Source organism: Chaetura pelagica, unplaced genomic scaffold (genome assembly GCF_000747805.2).
Source record: "Chaetura pelagica isolate M959 unplaced genomic scaffold, ChaPel_1.0 scaffold109, whole genome shotgun sequence".
Taxonomy (NCBI): domain Eukaryota; kingdom Metazoa; phylum Chordata; class Aves; order Apodiformes; family Apodidae; genus Chaetura; species Chaetura pelagica.
In genome coordinates, this window is record NW_009970725.1 from 14,609,680 (window position 1) to 14,630,559 (window position 20,880).

Below are 20,880 nucleotides of genomic sequence, written 5' to 3' on the forward strand. Positions count from 1 at the left end.
CTCACCCCCAGCCCGGCCCCCCTCTCCTTCTTCCCCCTCGTCCTCGCTCAGTCAGTCTGTGAAGGCGAGGAATTGGGGGTTGACATCCCTCCCCGGCAGCGGCCATGGGGTGTTTGGGCAACGGCAAAACGGAGGATCAGCGTATCGACGAGAAAGCGCAGCGGGAAGCCAACAAAAAAATAGAGAAGCAGTTGCAGAAGGAGAGGCTGGCTTATAAGGCGACCCACCGCTTGCTTCTGCTGGGTAAGGAGGGAGGAAGGCGGCGGGGAGAGGAGGGGGCATCTGCCCCAGCATCTGCCCCGGCCCGCAGGGCTGGCAGGGCGCAGTGGAGAGGGGCGATGGGGGGTCTGTGTCTGTGTGTCTGTGTGTGTCTGTGTGTGTGTGTCTGTCTGTCTGTGGTTTTTTGTGTAGATGTGCCTTAGGTATGAAAATGTAGGCTGTTGTATTGAGCAATATGCGAGACGTCCACGGATCGAGCTCAGCGCCTGAGCCACATGGATGCACATACACAGAAATGCTGCCGGAGGTGGGAGATGCTGTCGCCTTCAGAAAATTAAAAATAATAATAATAAAATAATATCAACCAAAGCCCTTAGTCTGAAGCCTGTTATCACAACGTTCTCCCTTCTTTCTCTTTTAGGGGCTGGTGAGTCAGGAAAAAGCACTATTGTGAAACAAATGCGAATCCTACATGTCAATGGATTTAATTCAGAGTAAGAATTATTGATACTTTGTGACTTAATTTTCATTAAATGTTGGAAACAGGTTAAGACACAGTAGGCTAGGAAATTTCTTCTCTCATCCCCGGTGTTCTGGTGGCTTGACACTGCATTTTGGGGGAGGGAGGGGAGGAAAGGGAGCGAGAATAAGGAAATTACTGCTATTGTATATTTGCATTTTCTCCTTCTGGCCCCTTTACTGTATTTTACACTGTTGCTACTGCAGCGCTTGACAGGCCCCTGTGTAGCAACAACATGGCGACTACTTTTTACATAGAAGCAAATAACTAAATGTTGCATCTGTCTGTAATAAAAAAATACATGTCAAGTCATATTCAGGATGACAGTGGCTGCTGTTTTTCCGGTATTTGGTGTAGTGTAAAACTGAAACTAATTTTGCACGTTTGCTAGAAATCGTTCTGGTTTCTGAGGCTACATAATTTTCTCTCTGAAGAACTCTTTGCCAGAATTTATTATTAATCCATAGAGTTAATTTTAGATATCTGTTGGCCTTCGACTACATATTATTAATTTAGAGCATGTTTATAGCATGCTGTAGGAAGGAAAGAATTACAGTTCCATCAGGGGAGGCTTTGCAGATGTGGCTGTGCTTGTCTGACTTAAAAAAATCAGGGATGAATGTGCGTTGGTCTTCATACTATGTGAGAAAATAGATAAGGGGAAAATATATATTTACCTTGCTGTTCTTTTCAGTTAGTATGTTGTAATGATTGAAGAGCAGATAAACAAGCGATCAGTGAAAAAAAAAATGCAACTGACTGAACTGCTTTGGAAGAAAAAACAAAGTGTTAATATTTCTGTTTTAATGCAGAGAAAAGAAACAGAAAATACTGGATATTCGGAAAAATGTTAAAGATGCTATTGTGGTAAGAACATACTTTATACTGTTCTTAAATGCTTGGGTGTACTGGAAATGACGAGGATTGTGCTCTCCAAGATTGTGCTGAGAGAAATCCCATTTTGCTGATCAGATTGGATTATCTTCTATTGATCCCGAATCCTAGATTTATCCAGATTAATGTGTTTGTTTTTGTTTTATCCAATTCTAGACTATAGTTTCAGCTATGAGCACTTTAATACCCCCTGTTCCATTGGCCAACCCAGAAAACCAATTTCGAATGGACTACATCAAGAGTATAGCTCCTCTTTCTGACTTTGACTATACAAAGGTAAGTACAGAAACCTCTGATTTATTCTGCTTCAAGGGGGACCGCATCACTTCTCTTTGATTTACTGAAATGTTGGGGTTTTTTACTTTTTGTGAGATGGACATGGGAAGAGCTTATGCCAGCATTACTACTGGGTTAACTTTTACAAGACTTGGATGGTGGTACCTGTTTTAGTGGTGCAAGGTTTTGTTGCTACTTATTTGCTGCTGTTTGTGTTTGCTGTTTCTGCATTTAGTGCTTCTCTTCTGTGTTTCTGATACAATTACACATACTGACATTTCAAGTAAGACTGTTGAAAGCTGGTTCCCTACATGGACTTAGATGCAGGGTGTCAGTCCGTGTACTTAAAGAAAAGGATATAAAAGGAGATAAAAGGATAGAGTGGTCCCAGTGGTGCTTTCCATACTTACTGTACTTGAGAGTAGAAACTCGAGTAAACCATGGTCAAGTAAGGTGTTTTGCTTCCTGGTGTATTTATTGTAGTTGGGATGAGCAGTGGGTTACTTTTATGTAAATGTTGTCATGAGTTTGATATGGATGCATTAGAAAATCAAAGATTTCTGTATAGGGGCTGCACTTTTGTAGGCAAATGAGGAAGAACTTTTGGATTAACTTGCATAGGCATCTTATGTTTGATTATCTTTTGTATTATTATTTATAGGACCATGCATGGAACGTTTTCTATTCTATGCCTGTCATGAAAGCAACTGCGGAAACATTCCCCATATTATAAGGAATTTTATTTTTCAGTAGCACAATTTTTAATTTGCCTTAAAATGATACTGAGAGCGATTTGTTATGGATACAATAAGGACTGAAAAAATCTTCATTCATTGGCTAAATTATTGCGAGTTGTTCATGCTATCAATATTACCAAAGAAGCCATTTACAGTAGAGTGTCTTTAGGTTATTATAGCTTCAGGGTGGAAGGGGGAGAAGGGGAAGAGTAATTTCTTTATTATATGACTCATATTCTCTGGTGTGTGGTTTTGCCTCTGGTAAACCTACCACTTTCAAGGTTCAAGATAAAGACAAAATATCAGACATCTTGTACAGTTAAAATTTAACACAGAATGCAGATGTTAAGAAAACGACTGCAAAGTACACCTACATATTGCATACTTGCTCAATTGATGGATATAAGTTAGTGAAAAAGAGAAATTAATTTTATAAATGGAATGCAAGCTTGGCATGGAATATTTGTCTTACGCTGGTATTGCAGTTCTGAGGCAATTGTTGCTCATTTTATCTTTTTTTTTCCTCCTTGAATGTTGACTTACTTGTTTGGGTAAACTAAATGGTGGCATATATCCTTTGCAGTTCTTTATGTGACATCAGTTTTTCTGAATTTCTTGGGTAAAAGAAAACTGAAGTGGGCTTTTCATAGCCATAGCTGGAGATTCTGATTTATGTTATTGTTTACAAAAATTCTCTTTTTTCAAAGAAGCTGACTATATCTGGTCAAACTTGACACAGTTATTTTATAGAGGGGAAAAAGCTTGCTCTTCTTGGAGGGGAAAAAGAATAGAGCCTGGTGGACTGTGAAACAAGTAATAATTAATTTGAAATCTTGATTCAAAGTCCATTTTGCTTTTTTTTAAAAAAAGAAACACGTGTTTTTTAATTAAGTAGGATTCCTGCTAATACCGTCACATTATATGAAATCGTGTAAAATAATAGTCATAATTTTAAAAAGAAGTTGTTTACAAGTTTAAAAAATGAAGAAAAATCTAGTGCTGGTTTAGAAGTAAATTATTTATTGTATCATTTTTATCTGTTGTCTTCTGTTTTCTTCTCTGCTCAAGTCACAGGTTTATTATTTGTAAAATGTATTATCTGGCTTGGTACCTGTATTTTTTAATATTTTTGTTGGTTTAGTATGTTGTTTTTCTCTAGGATAATGTGTGAGCAAGAGAGATTGAAAAAAAAAAAAAGTGCTATTGTGTTTCAGGGCTTGATTCCACTCCAGTTTAAGTCAATGAGAACTTAAAGTAAAATTATTATTCCAGCTGAAATACCTTATGACCCGTTTTGTGTTTTTTGATAAGGCAACATATAAAAATAAATAATGAGGTAGTGATCAGTTACGCATCCTTTACTCAGCAGTGTTGATTCTCTGATTAATGGCAGATGTATGGAATAAGGCTCTCTGAGCCTGAGAAACCAATACAGTATTGAGGAGTAGACACTCAGGACTCGCAGTCCTATCATCAGTGCTTTCAAACCGATTTAAAGGAAAAAATGCTGACCTAGGCAGCACTTAGGTTAATTTTTGCACATTGTAAAATGTGAGAAAGGTGCCCCCCCTTCCTTGGAATAAGAGAAGAGGCAATTTTAGGTGTTCCGTTTTGTGTTCTTTTTATGACATGGATGGTAATGAGCTGTTAAAAACATGGCCCTTAGTGTTGCAGTATGGATTACAGATGTGTTATTTTTTGGCTTATGTTAGTCATCTAGGCTTTGTTGTAAAACCAATGTATTTTAGTTGAAGGTGCACTTCATTACATTACGTGCAAAATGTGGGGAAATGAGTCCACTGTATCATGAGTCTTTAACGAGAGATCTGTGATGAAATGCAAGAACTTCACTGATGGAATAATATGGCCAACACTCATGAGGCACTAATTTAAATATATTTGTGTTGTATTAAGTATGCTTGGATATGCATTCTTAAATTGCATGCAAATTAACTAATATGCATTTAATTGTGAAAACTGTCCTTTAAAATAAGTGGATTTGAAGATACTGATTTCCTGTGGGTGAAATCATACTTTAATTGCAATTTATGACTGAAATTCCAAGAACTAGAGTAAGGATGGGATTCACATTTCGACTCTGATATGTATTTTGGGGGTTTATTTGGCTGGTGTTTTAATTACATGGCTGGCTTTTTAATTACATAGCTCTCTACAAAATGTAAGCAGAACTTTTTACTTAGTAGTGATACAAATTTTAAAACAAATTGTTTTGTCTTTACAGCTTTATAACATTCCTTTAGAAGTCTGTGGAGTGCCCCCTCAATAATTCTACTGACTTTAAAAACATATTCTTTAATTTAGGTTAGTTACGCTTCTTTGATGATATATCTAGTTGATATAAAATAAAGTTTTCTTGATTTGTTTTATAATTTTTATGTTGGCTTTCATTACTTTTATTAAAAGGCTACCATTTTTACCATAAAATTTCCTGGATGACTGATACAGTCTAATTATGTAAGTCACAAGGTTTAAGGCTAGAGTTTTTGCAAAGTTAATAAAAGTTAATAGGGCAAGTGTCCACTGTAGTTTCTTTCTTGAAGTTGTGAAAGGAATTAAGAAATTTTCATCTGATTAAGAGTTTGGGTGTTACGTCAGCTCCGTATTCCAGGGTGGAATCAGCAGAAGAGCTTTAAAACTGAAATCAACACATGCATGCTATATCAGAAAGTATTTTTATTATTTTTGACAAAGTGCTGATTGATATTTGCTAAAGTTAACAGGAATTGACCTGTGCCACTTTTAATCCCTTATTGATGGGGATTTATTTTGTCCTTTGTGAATCAGAGTGAACATATTAAGGGCATATTATACTGGTAGCTGTGGAAAAACATGGTGTATTATGTAAGCATATGTTTGCTCAGGTTCAGTTGTCTTTATTAAAATATTTGAATTTTGTGGGCACAACAAAGCTGGTTGGTGCATAATTCATCTACTGTTTGTCTTCCTCAAAAATGTAATCAAATGAAGTTGCTTTTCATAATACATGTCTTGAATCAAGCTCATCTTACCAGTTAAATGTAGGTATATGGCAGGTTTTAAGTTAGCTACCAATATAGTCAATGGTTTGGTTACATGAATGAGATACCAGTGAACATGAATAACTTGCTTAATAGAGAACATGTGAACACTTCACCCGTGTTTGAGGGAGTGGGGAGAGTTTTCGTAAGATTCATTTCCCTTTGCTAAGAATGTCTTAGATAGGCAAAGTGTTTTGTTGAACCTTCATAAAACAATGAGTTGTGCAAACGTAGTCCCTTGTGCCAATTTTAGAATGGAAGTTTTAAAACTAATTTTTATAAACTATTTTATCAGGCATGCTCTTAAATTTAGTTTTAAAAAGTGAAATGTTAATGTCAGCATTGACAAGGAAACTGCTTTAGATTAATTTGGTCTGTGGTTTGCTCTGCATTTTCAAATATTGCCATTTGAGTTCAATTTGATTAATTTTCCTCCACGTTTTCTTCTTAAAAATCACAGCTTTGTAATGTAAAGACACAAGAATTAAAAATAAAAAAAAATTGTCAGAATTTGAAGTTACTAGACTTTTGTTAGGCATTTCAAATTTTTATTAGACCTGGTATTCAAACTGGAATTTGTGTTGATGCCTAATGATGCTGCTTTTCACAGTGTGTCTATATGTTTGAAGTAACTGGAAGTTCTTGCTTAAGTGAAGTAGCTCACTGAGCTGTAGAAAACCTTTATCCTGAATAAATACTTAAATAAAAGATTAAAAGCAGTATAAATAGAGGTCCTACATGATTAAACTTGTTTGGGTTGTGCAGTTAATGCTGTGACTTTAATATCCTATTTGACCACAAGGTGTGTTAAGTTTCCCTGTAATATGTACTTGATGTAGCTAGGCCAAAGGAGTTACAAAATAGCATTTTACATTCTTAGATTTTCAAATTAATTGCAGTATTTCCATGTTTCTTAGGACTGATAAAATATACTACATTTTACTTGAAAATAGCATAAAAGAGAAAATATCATTAATATTGTCACTCCATTGGCTTCACTTGATTTTTCTTTCAATCTAGATTTTTACTTTAGGGCTTCAATTACCATTTTGGGTAAAAAGAACAGCCACAAGCTTTTATAATTATCTGTGATTGTGATATTTAACATTACTACAGTGTCACATCAATATTAGCTTTTAAAATAGTAGTTCTTAATTTGTTCTTATTTCACAAATATGGAAAGTATCTGGAAGACTAGATAATTATTAAATTGTATAGGTAAAACCACATTATTACTACCTTGAAATAGTAACATTTGAAAAACTTACAAAGAAGGCTGTCAGAGGACAGCTGAAAATACTGCAAATGCTAATGTAGTTGATGGCAACTCTTTAGTATTCACACAAAGGTTAAAATTGTCAAGAGGAATGATATTGAAAAGTAGTGGATAGTAGGGAGAAGCAGCAGTTAGGTAACAGATGAAATGTCTTTGTTGTGATAGCACTTGTTTTTATGCTGTAGACTAACTGTTACTTAACAGCAGATAGTGAAGTTGAGCTCTTTTCATGTTAAGAGCAGATTCTGTTGATGCCCAGCAATGCCTTTCCTTCCATATGAAGTACCCCTTTGCATACAGAGGGAGCATAAGCATGTCAGGTTTTCGTCAGAACTGAACTTTAGTTTTCATTAGAGCTGAGTCCCTAATATTCTGATTAGTTCAAGTAGACAATTATAAACATTTCAAACATGAAATCAAGAATATACTTCAAAGTTACACGTTATTTTGTTCTTACTCTTATTCTCTGCAAACAATATGTTTGCTATTGATGGATCTGTCAGTCTAGTAATGCTTTCAGAAATAATCAGTCATTGTGTTAATTGTCATTAATAAAATGTAGTTTTGTTAGCGTAGTTTCAAAAATGTAAAACTAGAACCAGGGTCGTGCTACAAACCAAAGGGCGATTTTTTGGGGGGGAGAGAGAAAGAAGAAAAATAATCAAGCCAAGAAATCCCAAAACTTCTCAAGTAGATAGTATGTGCTGGAACTGTAAAAGTATAAAATTCAACCATTGTTTTCTTTAATTACTTTATTTTAATACTTTAATAAATACCCTGATTTTAAAGAAAACAGAACCAGGTCTTAAAATTGCAGTTGTTTATGTAAAGTATGGATCTTCTCTAAGGCTCAGGTTTGTGCTTGGGGGATGCTTCCTTTAGGATGAAGGAAATCCTTATGGTCAAACTTAAAAATAAAGTAAGGTTTTTGCTTTAGTTAAACACTGCTCAGTTTAATAGAAGTGTAATAACAGATTCCTTCCTCCCCATGTTCCAATCTCACTGAACCACAACTGTTAGCACTTTATACCGATGATAAGTAAATAATTAAATCTCTGTCCTAGGACAGGAACTTGGGGATCTACTTAGACCCCCAAAAATTAACAACAGAAATACTGAGATTGGGAGCCATAGGAAGTCCTGTGCATAATCACAAATCATCTAAGGTTAACAAATATAAGTTGTATCAGATTAAAAAAAAAAAAAAAGAAGAAGCAGGTATTTCATTCTGTGTGTTTGTTTCTAGGTCTCCCTATCTCAGTATTTTTAAGAGCAGATTCAGCTTTGAAATATCAGGAAAAAACTACCTTTCCCACATGTATTTGCATTTTTTAAAGAATATTTTTTTGCATAGCTTAAAATGTAAAATAATTAGTTTCAGTCTGAAAAAACAATTATTTGAGAAAGTCTGATAAACAGTGCTGCTTATGAATCAAGTGCAGTGTCACATTCAGTATTACATCATCATAGTAGCACCAAATTCAATATTTGGTATCTTACATTGTGGGTCTGATTTCCCAGATAGTGGGGTGGTGGTCACACTTTATCCAGCCTGCCTTACTTACTAGCATCACACAACGCAGACACTTTAACTGTGAAACTGGAAAGATATTATTTATTATTACTGCTAACTAAAACTTAACTTACTTAAGCAGCTTCCAAAATTGTTGACATTTCCTATACTACTTCAAGCTTTATACCTATAAATACAAACTGTTTAGAAGTTTCTTGAAAGTCAAGCCAGCATCCGGTCAAATAATGTAAATTAACAATAAGTGTCATATTCTGTCATTTTTTTTCTACATGTTAGGTGAAAACTTCATATATTTCTATCACACTTTACAAGGACAAAAATATTTTTACATCTAAATTTGGATATTTTATTTGATGGCAATGGGAAGACTAATAACTTGAATTATCATTTTAAGTGGGAGTGACTGATTTTCCTCACAGAATTAAAAATGTACTACAGGATCATTAATGGGCTTTAGAATATATTTTTTCATCAGGTACTTTTTAGTGAATACTCTAAATTTAGATTAAAGAAAGGCAGAAGCAATAGGTTGAAACCTATACTGTCCTTATCTTTGTACTGGCCACAGGTCTGTGAAGCGCTTACATTGATTTAATTTTAAACTGTGGCTGCACAGGGGGGCTGCAGCTTTGTGTTCCTGAACAACTTGTGGCTTCTGCTAAGGTATCTTCCAAAAGCAGTTCTGTGATGTGCAGCAGTTCTTCTCCATCCCAAGCAGTAATATTCAGAAAAACAGCTGAAGGAACAGTGTTCCTCACTACTAGGTGAGTGCCTGATAGAGGTGTAGTAGCTTGGACAGAATAACAGAATGATCGTGATTTCCAGTCTTCCTTCAAGAAACAGGAAAGACATTTGTGCAATTTTTAGCACATAGATTGAGTTGCATTAAAATCTCTAGAAGATTTAGTTGCAAATTGGTATGTAAATTATTGACACAACATGCACCTGAAAAGGCTTGCAAGAACTTTGCTTGTTTGTTCCCTCATGTGTAAATCAAACTGAGTTCTAGTAAAAGTAAATGTAAATACGGGAAAAGGGTAACCACACTCTTAATGAAGACACACTGTCCAATTAGTCCAAGGATCATGACATTTCAGATTTTTCCAAGAGGCAGTTTTCAGAGGTAGGGTAGTGAAATTAATAAATTGTCATTATTTATAAACTACATTAGAACAGATTTTCCATCACAGCCAGAGAAAAGGTAAACATAGCACAGTATGTTTCACAATTGTCCTCATTATCAATTAATTATTTTAATCTCTGCAGCCAAAGATAGCAGGTTGATGCACTGCTTTTGCAATTTTCGAGTGCTCTGTAGAAGTGACATGTTTACTAGTGAGGGAGAAATTTTTAAAGTTGTTTTTTTAATTCAGTGACAATGATAAAAATGTACAGATAAGGGATAACTCATCAATTACATACAAATTGTCACTGAAGCCAGTGAGGACCTATGGAACAAAGAATATCACTGACTCAAATGATAAGATTGTAATTATTCAGTGTTTTAACTAAGTTGAGTGTTGATCAGCACAACAGCCAACATCTGTGCCCCCAAGAGCTGATCAGCACATGATGAGGTTTCAACTTCAGTTTCTGAAACGTTACCAAGCATTGCCAGCTTAGACCTTTGAGGATTTTTGGTTTTTTTCCATCACCTCCATAGTTTCATCTATTGCTTGTGCTTACTGTCAACAGTGGATTATCTTTTTTTAATGTCAATATAGTCTGCATCAACAGACAGGATATTTTGTTTGCAGAAGGTAGCAACCTGAGCTGAGGAATAGAGAGAACAAGCTAAGCAGTGTGAACAAAACACTCTATGTCTGCCTTGCATACAATGCAGTAAATAAGTTGAAAACAAGAAAGTATTAGGACCAGTTTTTTCTCCCCTGAGTATCTAAGATGCTCTTTATGATAAAGCAGATGAAAGGCTACAGTGGTGCCTGTTTGCTAAGTTTCCTTACAATGTTTATGGTTTTGTTCTGCCACCTATTTAATTTGCTTTTCTGTAGTTAAGAGATTCAGCTATAAGTATTGTAGTCAAGTTCTAGGACCTTCTCTTTTAAAAAGAGTCAGGAGGAGAATATAATTTGTACAACATGGTTTTAAGTTTATATTGTCTTTTACTTTGGAAATGCTTGCAGTAATTTCTTGGAAGAGAGCTACCTCTGGTTGCAGGCGCGCCAGCTATCACTTGAAGCATGCAGATTGTGGTTTCTTGCTTTAAATCCGTAGATTAATTTTGGTTGGTTTAAAGTGTGCTCTTGTAATTAATCTACTAGTATTTGTTTTAAAAACCTATACTGGATGTTTTGAAAGGTTATTTATCCTTAGGCAAGAAGAATATTGGAATTTTTGTCTGTTACGTCGACATTAGAGATGAACTTTGCCTTTTAAATCTTTGAAAAGTAAACGTTTTCTGACACTTCTGCCAATTCATTCTGTTACAGTTTTCTTATTGCTGTCAGTAGGACTTAAGCATATTTTAATGCAAATAATTATCCCTCTGTTTTGAACTGCAAAATTGTTTAGCGAGATAAAATAGGCTAAAGATATGCAAGCCCTCTTACCTCTTTTAGTTTGGTGAATGCTTTTTGATCACGTCCACCCTCACTTCCATAGGATGTTAAGTGACAGATCAGTGCAGATCATTCTTTTCTTAACATACACCCACATACTTTCTGTCGTAGGAGCTAAATAATTTCAAATTTAAGAGCTGTCAGGTAGGAAAACAAGAAGAGGCAAAGAACAGTTAAGTAAAATAGGGGAAGGTGTATCCTCACTTCCCTCTGTACAGGCAAGTAACTACCCTTTGCCTGCAGCTGGCCACAAATAGCAGCAGGACCCAGTGGTCAGTCAGCTCCAGAGTGCCTTGGGCACAGGCTGTGTGCCTTAAGGAGTTCACAGCCCCAGGCAAAATGAACAGGCGGAGGAGAAATAAATAAAAAAACCACAAACAACAAAAAAACTAGGCTATGAATATACGGATACTTCTGTTTTGTCGTTGGATAGAGGAAGAATTCAGGTCTCCACTTGCTGCTGAAACTATGGCATTAATTACCAGATTGCTAGCAGGTACCACAGAAGAGTGAGGCTTCATGGAAGGATCAGCAGCCTTAAATGGTTGAGTGAGAACGTTCTTTCTGGCAGGCAGGTGTCCTCTAACATTAACTTAAGCTTCTGCTTCCTTCTCAGTATGTCAGTGTTTCCTGTTCCTTCTGGGAAGAGCAAACTTGCCTATTTAGAATAACATACTTTTAATTGAACAGTAGAGCTTCTATTTTTCCACCCCTAGAATTATCATTTCTAATCATTGTTATCTGCTGAATTTCTCTCTAGATTTTAACAACAGCAAAGTAAATGTGCTAACAAACAAACAGCAGTGTGGGGTATATTGTGGACCAAAACTGGTAGTTAGTCATAGGATACATAAGTCAGAAATCATAACAAAAAAATAATTGTATTAATTAAAAATCACATCAGCAGAGGAAGATGGCCAACCATTCAAACCGCTGAGGATTTTCACTGTTGTTCTGAAGAAATAAGGAATTAAATTTGGTCCTTGGCCTTCAGTTTTACAGAGCAGATTTTTGGTTTTGTCACTGATGACTGAAAGCCTGGAAAGAAATATAATGTTTCATAAAAAATAAAGAAGTCATCCTAAACAACTATATTCTCCAGGCTCTAATCTTGTGAAGACTTGAATGTATGGATATATGTGGACCCAAGTGCACTTCTGATATACTGCTAGGACAGCATTCATGCATCTGAGCTTCCAGTTATGCAGTGGTATGAATATTAAATTCATAAATACTTTCAACGGAAAAGCAAAGCTAGCAAATCATTTCTCTATGTTAAATTTATATCTGGGAGGTCGTTCAGCACTTTTATGGATTTTCTTGGGGGTGGGAAAAGTTGTGTAGGTTAGAGATTGGCACAAAACTTGAAATAAGCAAAATCTTTTTCAGATAAGTGACAGTTCTCTGGGTGCTATTAAGCTGTGAACAGTAGGTCTTTTCAATAGTCACTGTGATTCATTTTCATACTGTGGGGTGTTTTTTTTTAATAATAATATCTTTAAAAGTCTTGATGAACAGTAGGCTGCACCAGCATAACTTTCTGTGTAGAAGGAAAGGTTTAAAGCACACGGTCTTAGGTATCTAATTTACATTAAATTGATTTGCACAGCTTGATAAAACCATAAGAAAACTGTACCAGCTCAGATCAAGGGTTCATTTAGCACCAAATCTCATCTCTAACCATGGCTTACAGTGAAACCAGGAAAAAGACTTTAAGAATGGAGCAAGCACATAGTAGTGTTTCCCACATTGATTGTCCTAGTCCCCACAGATTTATGGCTGAGGTATTTTTGACTGGGAGTGGTATTTCTGTGTTTAATAACTTTGGTAGATTTTTCTTCCAGGAATTCCTTTCTTTTCTTTCTTTTTTCATTTTTTTCCTCCCACCTTTGGGAACTTTCTGTTATGGCAGTGAGTTCTGCAATATGAGTATGTGCTATATGTACCAATCAAGTACCACTTGATTGATTGATTTTTATTTTTTTTTTAATTATTTAGTTTTTTATTTTATTTTTTCCTTCCCTGTTTTGGCTATTAGAAATATTTCATCTTTTCATTGCCCTTCTCATTGCATGTCATATCCCTCCAAATATTTACTTTTCTGGATAAAGAGTATTTAACTGGTTCTCTCTCAGGGCTTGTTCTGTATCTTTTCCCATTCTTGTTGCACTTCCATGTGTCATCTAGTTTTACTAGACTCTGTTTACAGTGAGAGACCAGAACTGCACACACTATTCAAGGTGTAAGTATGTTGCAGATTTATACAGTAGCATTGTGTTTCATTTTCCATTCTCTAGTTTTTTTCTAGTAATTCCTAACATTGTTTGCTTTTTTGGACACTGAGTTGAATCTTTATAGAATTATAGTAGATTATCTTATAATTCCAGGAAAACTTGGCCACAGTTGGAAGTAAGAGTATGTGAGAAGATCTGGGTAGCAACATTAGCAAAGCCCAAAGGGTACTATTAATGACAATTATCCTCGTTCTTCTCTGGTGTTTTCAGATCTATCATACGTTTTGACTAGTTTGTTAAGAAAATGCATTGCATTCAATATTTTAGTCTTTCATGTATAATGATATGTCTTCTCATTTGCTAGGCTGCCATGTATTCCTCATGAAGAAGTGTTTTTTAAATTACCCACTGTGACTAATACCTTCTTCCTTGCAGAAGGAGAACACATTATTTTTGATCTTAACATGAAAAAGAAACTGGCCTGGTTTTGGAGAGGCAATATTTACAGTACCACGAAAGACGTTTGTGCTTTCAGATCTGCTCATCATTCCTTAATTGTTCATTAAGGTTTGCCTGATGTAGCAGAGAAAATGACCATTGTTTGGAACCCTTCTCATTAGAGAAATAAAATGTTTAAAAATACCAAAATGCCACTTCTTTTTTTTCCTTGCAGTTCGTAATACTGTGTGTCACTGAGAGAAAATGTTTTGAACTTTTTTGATCTCCCTTGGGGAAATGCTGCAAGTAGCAGAATTTTGTTATTTTTATGTCAATTTAGGTCTTACATGATTCAGCACTTGTGGTTTGTGGGAAAAAGAGTTCTAGATTATGATTAAATGAGCAAAAATAGTAAGGAGTGTCTACTAGAGAAGTCATTTTTTTACTGTTCAAATATTTTCTGGATTGGCTTTTTTTTATTTTTAAACCTCTACCTCTGTTCCTCATATTTTCTCCATCAGTTGTGACTAGTACGCTTCAAAGAGAGTAATTCAGTTCTGTTTCACTTTTCAGCTTTTTTAATAGTACAGAGAATTAAGAACAAGTTGGTATAGGATCCTGATAATATGAAATCTGTACATTTAAGTCTGTCAAACATGGTTATCTCTAACAGGCCAACCAGTCATCATCCCCTTCTTGAAGCCTTTCAGGAATAAACAGAAAGTCTCTAGGGAAGGGAATGGGAGAGGATACAGGTTGCAAGAAAAACTGCTTGTAGTGCAGGAAAAATTATTTTTTGTTCTAATGGACCACCTGCAATGAGTTAACTCGTTCTGGGGTGCTGTTAGCAAGTCTGTTACACAAAAAGACATGAAGTGCTTATGCTATTCTGTTAGGCACTGGTGAGTCCTCAGCTGGGGTATTGTGTCTAGTTTTGGGAACTGAACTTTAAAGAAAAGCACACAAATGGAGTCCTGAGGAGAGCATCAAGAGTAAGAGGAGACAAAGAAAACTGCTTATGTTTACACTTGAAAAGAAAGCACTCCAAGTTGAAGGGGAAAGGGAGCTTAATACAAATTTTAGTTTTAAAAAACCTGTAATTACGTATTGCCGTGCCTCTCTTTTCACAGGGAGGAAGTCAACTTGAGAAGAGGAGAAAATTCCTCTCTTCTGTGTTCTAAGATAGTCCACATATTTGGGGTATTTTACAACAGTGACTTTAAGGATCACAGCCTCACTAATACACTGAGATGCAACTGCCCAATTACAGGCATTTAAAGCTGTATTCTCAGTGACATAAATCACTTCATGCTCGAGTGAAAAACATCTGGAAAACTGTGGAAAAGGTCCTGTCAGTTGGTCTTTCACATTTGCCACTCTTCTTTCTGCTCACAAAGGTCCTATAGGCGTGTTGGTTGAAAGCCCCAGGAAGTTCTTTTCCAAAACTAAAGCTTCTATAGTCCTGTCTTGAATTAATCTAGAGAGTTCATTAGCTATTAACTACCTGACTTGTCATGGCCTTGTTGTGTAAACAGACGCGATAATTTCTTTGATAGTGCACATTCTTTCAGGATGCTATTCAGATAATGTAGCAGACTGTAGAGTATGCAAAACTATCTTGTGACTCCATGTGTTGATTGTTTTAAATCCAAATCCTGGTGGAGAATTATCCACATCTGCTAATCAGAAAGGATCTAACATTTTCTTTCCTAAGAAAATAAAAAAATTACTAAGTAGGGAAAATAATGCTATCAAGACTATTATCTCTGAAGGCTCAAGGGAGTAAAAAGCATGCCTTAAGGCACTTTCAATTAAAAGCAGCAAGCAGGAGTTTTTGTTTCATATATGTGTACACTGATGTACATATATGCATTTAAGTATAAGACTTTTCCTATTTTTGCACAAGGTTCAAATCTGTTCAAGAAATAGGACATTTGGTTGCTAACAGTAGAGTAAAAAATCCAGTTCATAAGCTGTTGACTGTAGGCCTTGAAGCATGTGGAAATGAAAAAGGATTTGAAGGGGGGGGGGGGGGGGGGGGGGGGGGGGGGGGGGGGGGGGGGGGGGGGGGGGGGGGGGGGGGGGGGGGAATTATTTCAAGTTTGTGGCATTAGAGGGAAAGCATTCCAGGTGAATGGTGGCAGGTGAGTAGCTTTGAAGTCTTGGTGACAGCTCCCAGCTATCACAGCAAAGAAGTACGTCATGTGTGAGCCCTGTTGCAAGACTTGGCATTCTGCAGGCTTTTTGGAGATGCATGTTGTGTATTTATCTTCATAAAAGAAGCAAAGCTGGTGATTTTGCTAATGAGAGGTTTAAAGAACTATGGATACAGATCACAGGAAATGAAGTTTCATTAGTTCTGCTCATGATAGCAAATCCCATTTTCTTTTCCTACTAGGGTTAGTCCCTACTTTCCTAATGGAGTGGATTTAAGGGGAAACAGTGTTGACTGCATCTTGCAGTGTTGTTGATTTAAACGTGCACTTATTGTAAGTACAGCCAAATGCCATGCTGATTCCATTCCTGATCCATGCATACGTGATGGATGTAAACAAGCTGTATACCTATATTTCAAGGGTTTGAATCCTGGAAGAAGTAAAAGATTGAAAGTATGCAGTAAATCAAAGTTATCTTATAATTTTCTTTTTCCATTACCCAAATACAAGTGACTACAAAAAAAGATCCTTACACGTAGTACAATTAGTTGTCTTTTGTAAGAATATATTGCTTTTCATGCTTCTAGACACCAAGAGGGAAATTTAAAACAGAGTATTTGTTGATCGTTTTATGAAGAGCTGCTCTGTGGAATTTGAGGATGTCATCAGGAGAAAATCCTGACTCTTGACAGTCAGCTTGACTGCTGAGGGAATTCCAGGCATTTGCTTCTAGCAAGTGAGCTGTTTGTGCTGAGCACTCTTTGTTTGCTGTACTTATAGACTGACTGAGCTAGGTCAGTGCATACTATTTCTGGGTAGGTTTTTCAATAATATTAAGGTTGGGTTCTTGTTGAGTCGGTCCTAAAACTAGAGGGCATTTTCCTGTCCAACTGACATTCAAATTCATTTACTCTTCTGAGATCTTTATGTGCATATGATACCTCTTTCTTCTCCCTGCATCAATTATTTTTCTCCCCCAGGTTTATATTTTAAGCAAGTCACTAGTCTTTGAATCACACTGCTGCTCTGAGAATACATGTTAAGGAGTGCTAACTGTGTAGTTTCATGTACATTTGTTCCAGTGGCGCTGCCAATGGTAAGCCATCATCCTACAGCATTCCTCCATCACTATCCACTCCACTTTCCCATTTTTATGCCTGTGCTGTGCCCTCAGTTGTGTCCTGGTAAAGCTGTTTGTTTGGCCTGACCAAATGAGGTGGAGGGAGAGGTTATTTTTAGTGTGGATCATTTCCGTGGTGCTAACTGAGGGGAGTGACACAAAATGGGGAAGAAGAAACCGGAGGTCAGAACAGGCGTGGTGGGACATCATGGGAAGGTGATGGCTATCTAAACAAGCAGGCTTACTTCCTCCACTTCTGTATCTACAGTCAGAGATTATGGTCAGACCAAAAGCCACTGAAAGTCTGCGTATTAGAAAAACTCAGTGCGGTGTGTTGGTTTTGCTTCTTTTGGTAGCAGGTCTGAAATTTCTTGCAGAGGTTAGGTGGTACAAGGGAAGGCCTGTATTGCCCACCCTTGCCCTTTTGGATAAGTAAACACAGCTGTGTTCGCTGTAGTTCTTCCCAAACTCAACTTTGTGGGGTGGAGCTTTAAGGCCTAGGTTGATGAATTTCAAAAGCAATCAACTCTCATGAACTCCAGTATGTAAAAGACTTCATACCTGTTGAGACTCATGTGAGAAGCACTCTCCTCTGTTGGCTTTTTTGTGTAGCTGCAAGCCACTGCTGCTTTGTTGCTGTGTTATCTTTACTGCAAATGTGATAGATAGGTATGCAGAAATCCCATGGGTGATGATTTGGCCACAGAAGACATAGCAGGGGAGAGTACCTATAGGTGCCGATGTTTGAGTTCTGTTTACATGTATGTGCTCAGAGTTCCGGAAGAGCCAGTGTAATAATGTTCCTGTGGAGATGTTTGAGTTCTGTTTACATGTGCTCAGAGTGCCGGAAGAGCCAGTGTAATAATGTTCCTGTGGATGTCAAGTAAGAATGGGGTATTGTTCCAGTGCATGCCACGTGAGCAGTAGTATGTAGAATTGAAGCTATTTTATAAAGTTTGCATGGCCTTCAGGGCATATGGGGTGAGTTCAGTCAGCTGAGGGCTCCTGAGTATCCAGAAACCCTATCTGGCTCAAGTTCTTGAGAAGTAGTCTTGGAAAACTGGGGAGAAGTCATGTTATATATCCTGCTCCTGTTCTTGCCCATCTCTTGTTGGGTATTCACTGTTAAAAGAAAGAGTGAGCTGGACAGACCTCTAGTGTCATCCTGCACACGCCTTCTTAAGGTTTAAGAAGTCATTTTCAGTATTATTTTCCTACACATCCCAATCAGCACTATGCTGATTTGTTTTGAAATAGATTAACTAAAAAGGAAAAATGAAACATAGCTGTTGTTCAGGTGAAAGTTTTTCTTCATGTGCCAGTAGGATTCCCCTGTTAGCCATTATTTAATTTTTCCAGTTGCACCGTAAGAGGTGTGAGAGAGCACATTGCCTTTCTTACCAGAATTAATTTTAGTTTTCTTTCTGTAAGTTTAGGAGAGGCTTCTACAAAAAAAAGAATAATCAACCCATTTCTATGTCCTTGTATAATCTGTTATCTGATAATACAAGAAAGGCTATAGCTGGTAAGAGGGGAAATTGCTCTCAATAGTTTGGAAAAAGTAAGGCCATTTTACACATACTCACAGTGGTGAAACTCCTGAATTTTCACAAGCTATGATGTACTATCAGAGAGGCATATTTATGTCTAATGTATACTTTTAAAAAGCCTGAAGGTCAATTCAGAACTTAGCTAAGATCAATTGTATTGTTCAGGAGGTAAATTGAGAGCAAATGTGATATGCTCTGATGTTTTGTCTTCATGAAGTCCAGTGAAGCTTTTCAGTTGAACTTTTCAACTCCTGCTAAAAATGTTAAAACACAACCTTTAGTATCTGCATCTGTATTAGCTCAAGGATTAAATTATTTAGTATCTTTTCTCATGGAAGAAAAAAGGAGAGGAAGAAATAAAACCTCCTTGTTGCATTTCAACCTGAATGTATGCAAACTGAAAAAAATGAAAAGAAAATATACTCATCTTTACAAAAACACTTGAGACCATCTGAGCTGAATACTTGAATAACGAGTATTGTGTGAAGGCAAGCTGAAAGCTTCTCTGTGTCTAACAGTATTCATAATTCGTTGTAAATTGTGTTACTGCCATTCTTTACCTTAATTTCCATGTTCAGTTCTCTGTTACCTGAATTCTGTTACCACAAGGAAAATGTCCCAGTAATGTTTCCTGAGCATGTAAAGAGACACAGGGAGAGGAAGTTAAATTTTTTTTTTTTTTTACTTTTGCAAAATAAAATATTGGCATTGGCATGAGGTTTGTTAAAAAAAGATTGCAAGCATTCTTAGACTAGAATATAATTACCTTTCATCTGTGTCTAAGAACAAATTTTCTGAAATATAAAAAACACCAAAATATGTTCAAAATTGGTACAATAAGTCAACAGAGGCCAATATTGTTGGTTTATTCTTCAAAATAAATACCAAAGAAGAATTCATATTTAATTCAAAGGTTTAATTTAATCAGGTTTTGTTACTATTTTTATTTTTAAATAACATTAAGTTTCCAAGAAAATTTGTGAAGTGATAGATAGAAAAGCCTGCCAATTTATAATTAACCTCTGCAGCCAACTAAAACTGAAAAATAATAGTGAGAAATTACATGAACGGGTGTCAAAAACATGTTAGGAACAAGCAGAGTAAAACTTCAAACTGAATAATTAGGAAAAAAATTAAATATTTTTAAAATTCAGACATTATTTAAGATAAAGATTTGGTGCACTGGAGATCTGATCTGCCTTAAACTTGTGACTTTACAAGCAGAGAATGTTCAAGGGATGTCAGACAAGTGTTTTGTACCAGTTGCAGAAATAAAGAGTTTTGGTGTTTAATGGATTTATTCTGATTTACAGAGGCCTGTACATGTGTACATATTGACTTTGAAAACAGTTATTTGACCAGTACAACAAAAGTATAGCAATGCCTGAGTATTGAACCAGGTTTTGAGATTGTTTGTGATAGTGTTTATTGCATTTATAGGATCACTTATTGTCTGAAAGTAGTTGCAAAAATATCAGTAAATATAGATATCTGTTTAACTACAGGAATAATGTAGTTGTGGGGTTTTTTGTGAGTACACATAATCAGCATTCAAATAGTTCATCAAAATATGTCCTTCTTTATTAGTGTTTTTCACAGTGCCAGCAAGACACTTCTCTGCTTTCCCCATTCTCAGTGGGCATGCTAGATTCTCTCTTGCCTTGTCTAGTGTTGTCTGCTGTAGTGTGGTCAAGGTGAAGGAAATGAGAGGCTAAAGAAGGCACCTCAGTATCCCCCTTGATTCCTCTTCCTTCTTCCCTGTCCTTGACTTGTCCTTTCCTTCCCTGATGGTACCTGGGTAGGAGACTCCCCCAAAGGTGTCTTCTCAGCAGAAGGTCTCTTGGGTATGGCTTGGCTGTTTGTACTTCATGCCACCTGGGAAGGCATCACGAGAGGCCGAGTTATAGTTTTACCTGACGCAAGCTCTCTGACGTGAAAAATGAACTTTCACCCCGCATGTATGTGATGCTTTCCTGTTGAATTGTTTTCTGTCTAAAGGACGTATTTCTTGGTGTGGAACATATTTATCTAATCAAAAAACACTGAATCACTTGGATACACTTGGGTAAAAAGAAGCATGTTGATAAGAAAAACTACATGTCAGGTGGTACATTTAACATCTGTATTTTAAAGCTGATTGTACAAAGTAAGAACAAATAACTACTGAAAACCCTTTTATACAGATTATGTGAAAGCAAATGTCTTAGAGAACACATTCACTAAAAAAATAGGGGATTTTGTTAATTCCTTAAACCATTTAAATGTAGCTGGGCCGCTAAGCTTTTAGTGTCTTCCTTTAAAGATTGAGA

The 20,880-nt window shown here is 36.4% G+C and overlaps 1 protein-coding gene across 1 annotated transcript in view; it reads left to right on the forward strand.

The window, feature by feature from the left end:
- The first annotated feature begins 86 nt into the window (after positions 1-86).
- Positions 87-20,880, forward strand: part of GNAL (guanine nucleotide binding protein (G protein), alpha activating activity polypeptide, olfactory type) — a 135,509-nt gene continuing 114,715 nt past the window's right edge. The window contains exons 1-4 of the mRNA XM_010006874.1: positions 87-243; positions 641-713; positions 1,552-1,606; positions 1,790-1,909. Of these exons, the coding sequence (XP_010005176.1) occupies positions 105-243; positions 641-713; positions 1,552-1,606; positions 1,790-1,909 (387 nt within the window). The 5' untranslated portion in view covers positions 87-104. The remainder of the gene's footprint in view (positions 244-640; positions 714-1,551; positions 1,607-1,789; positions 1,910-20,880) is intronic.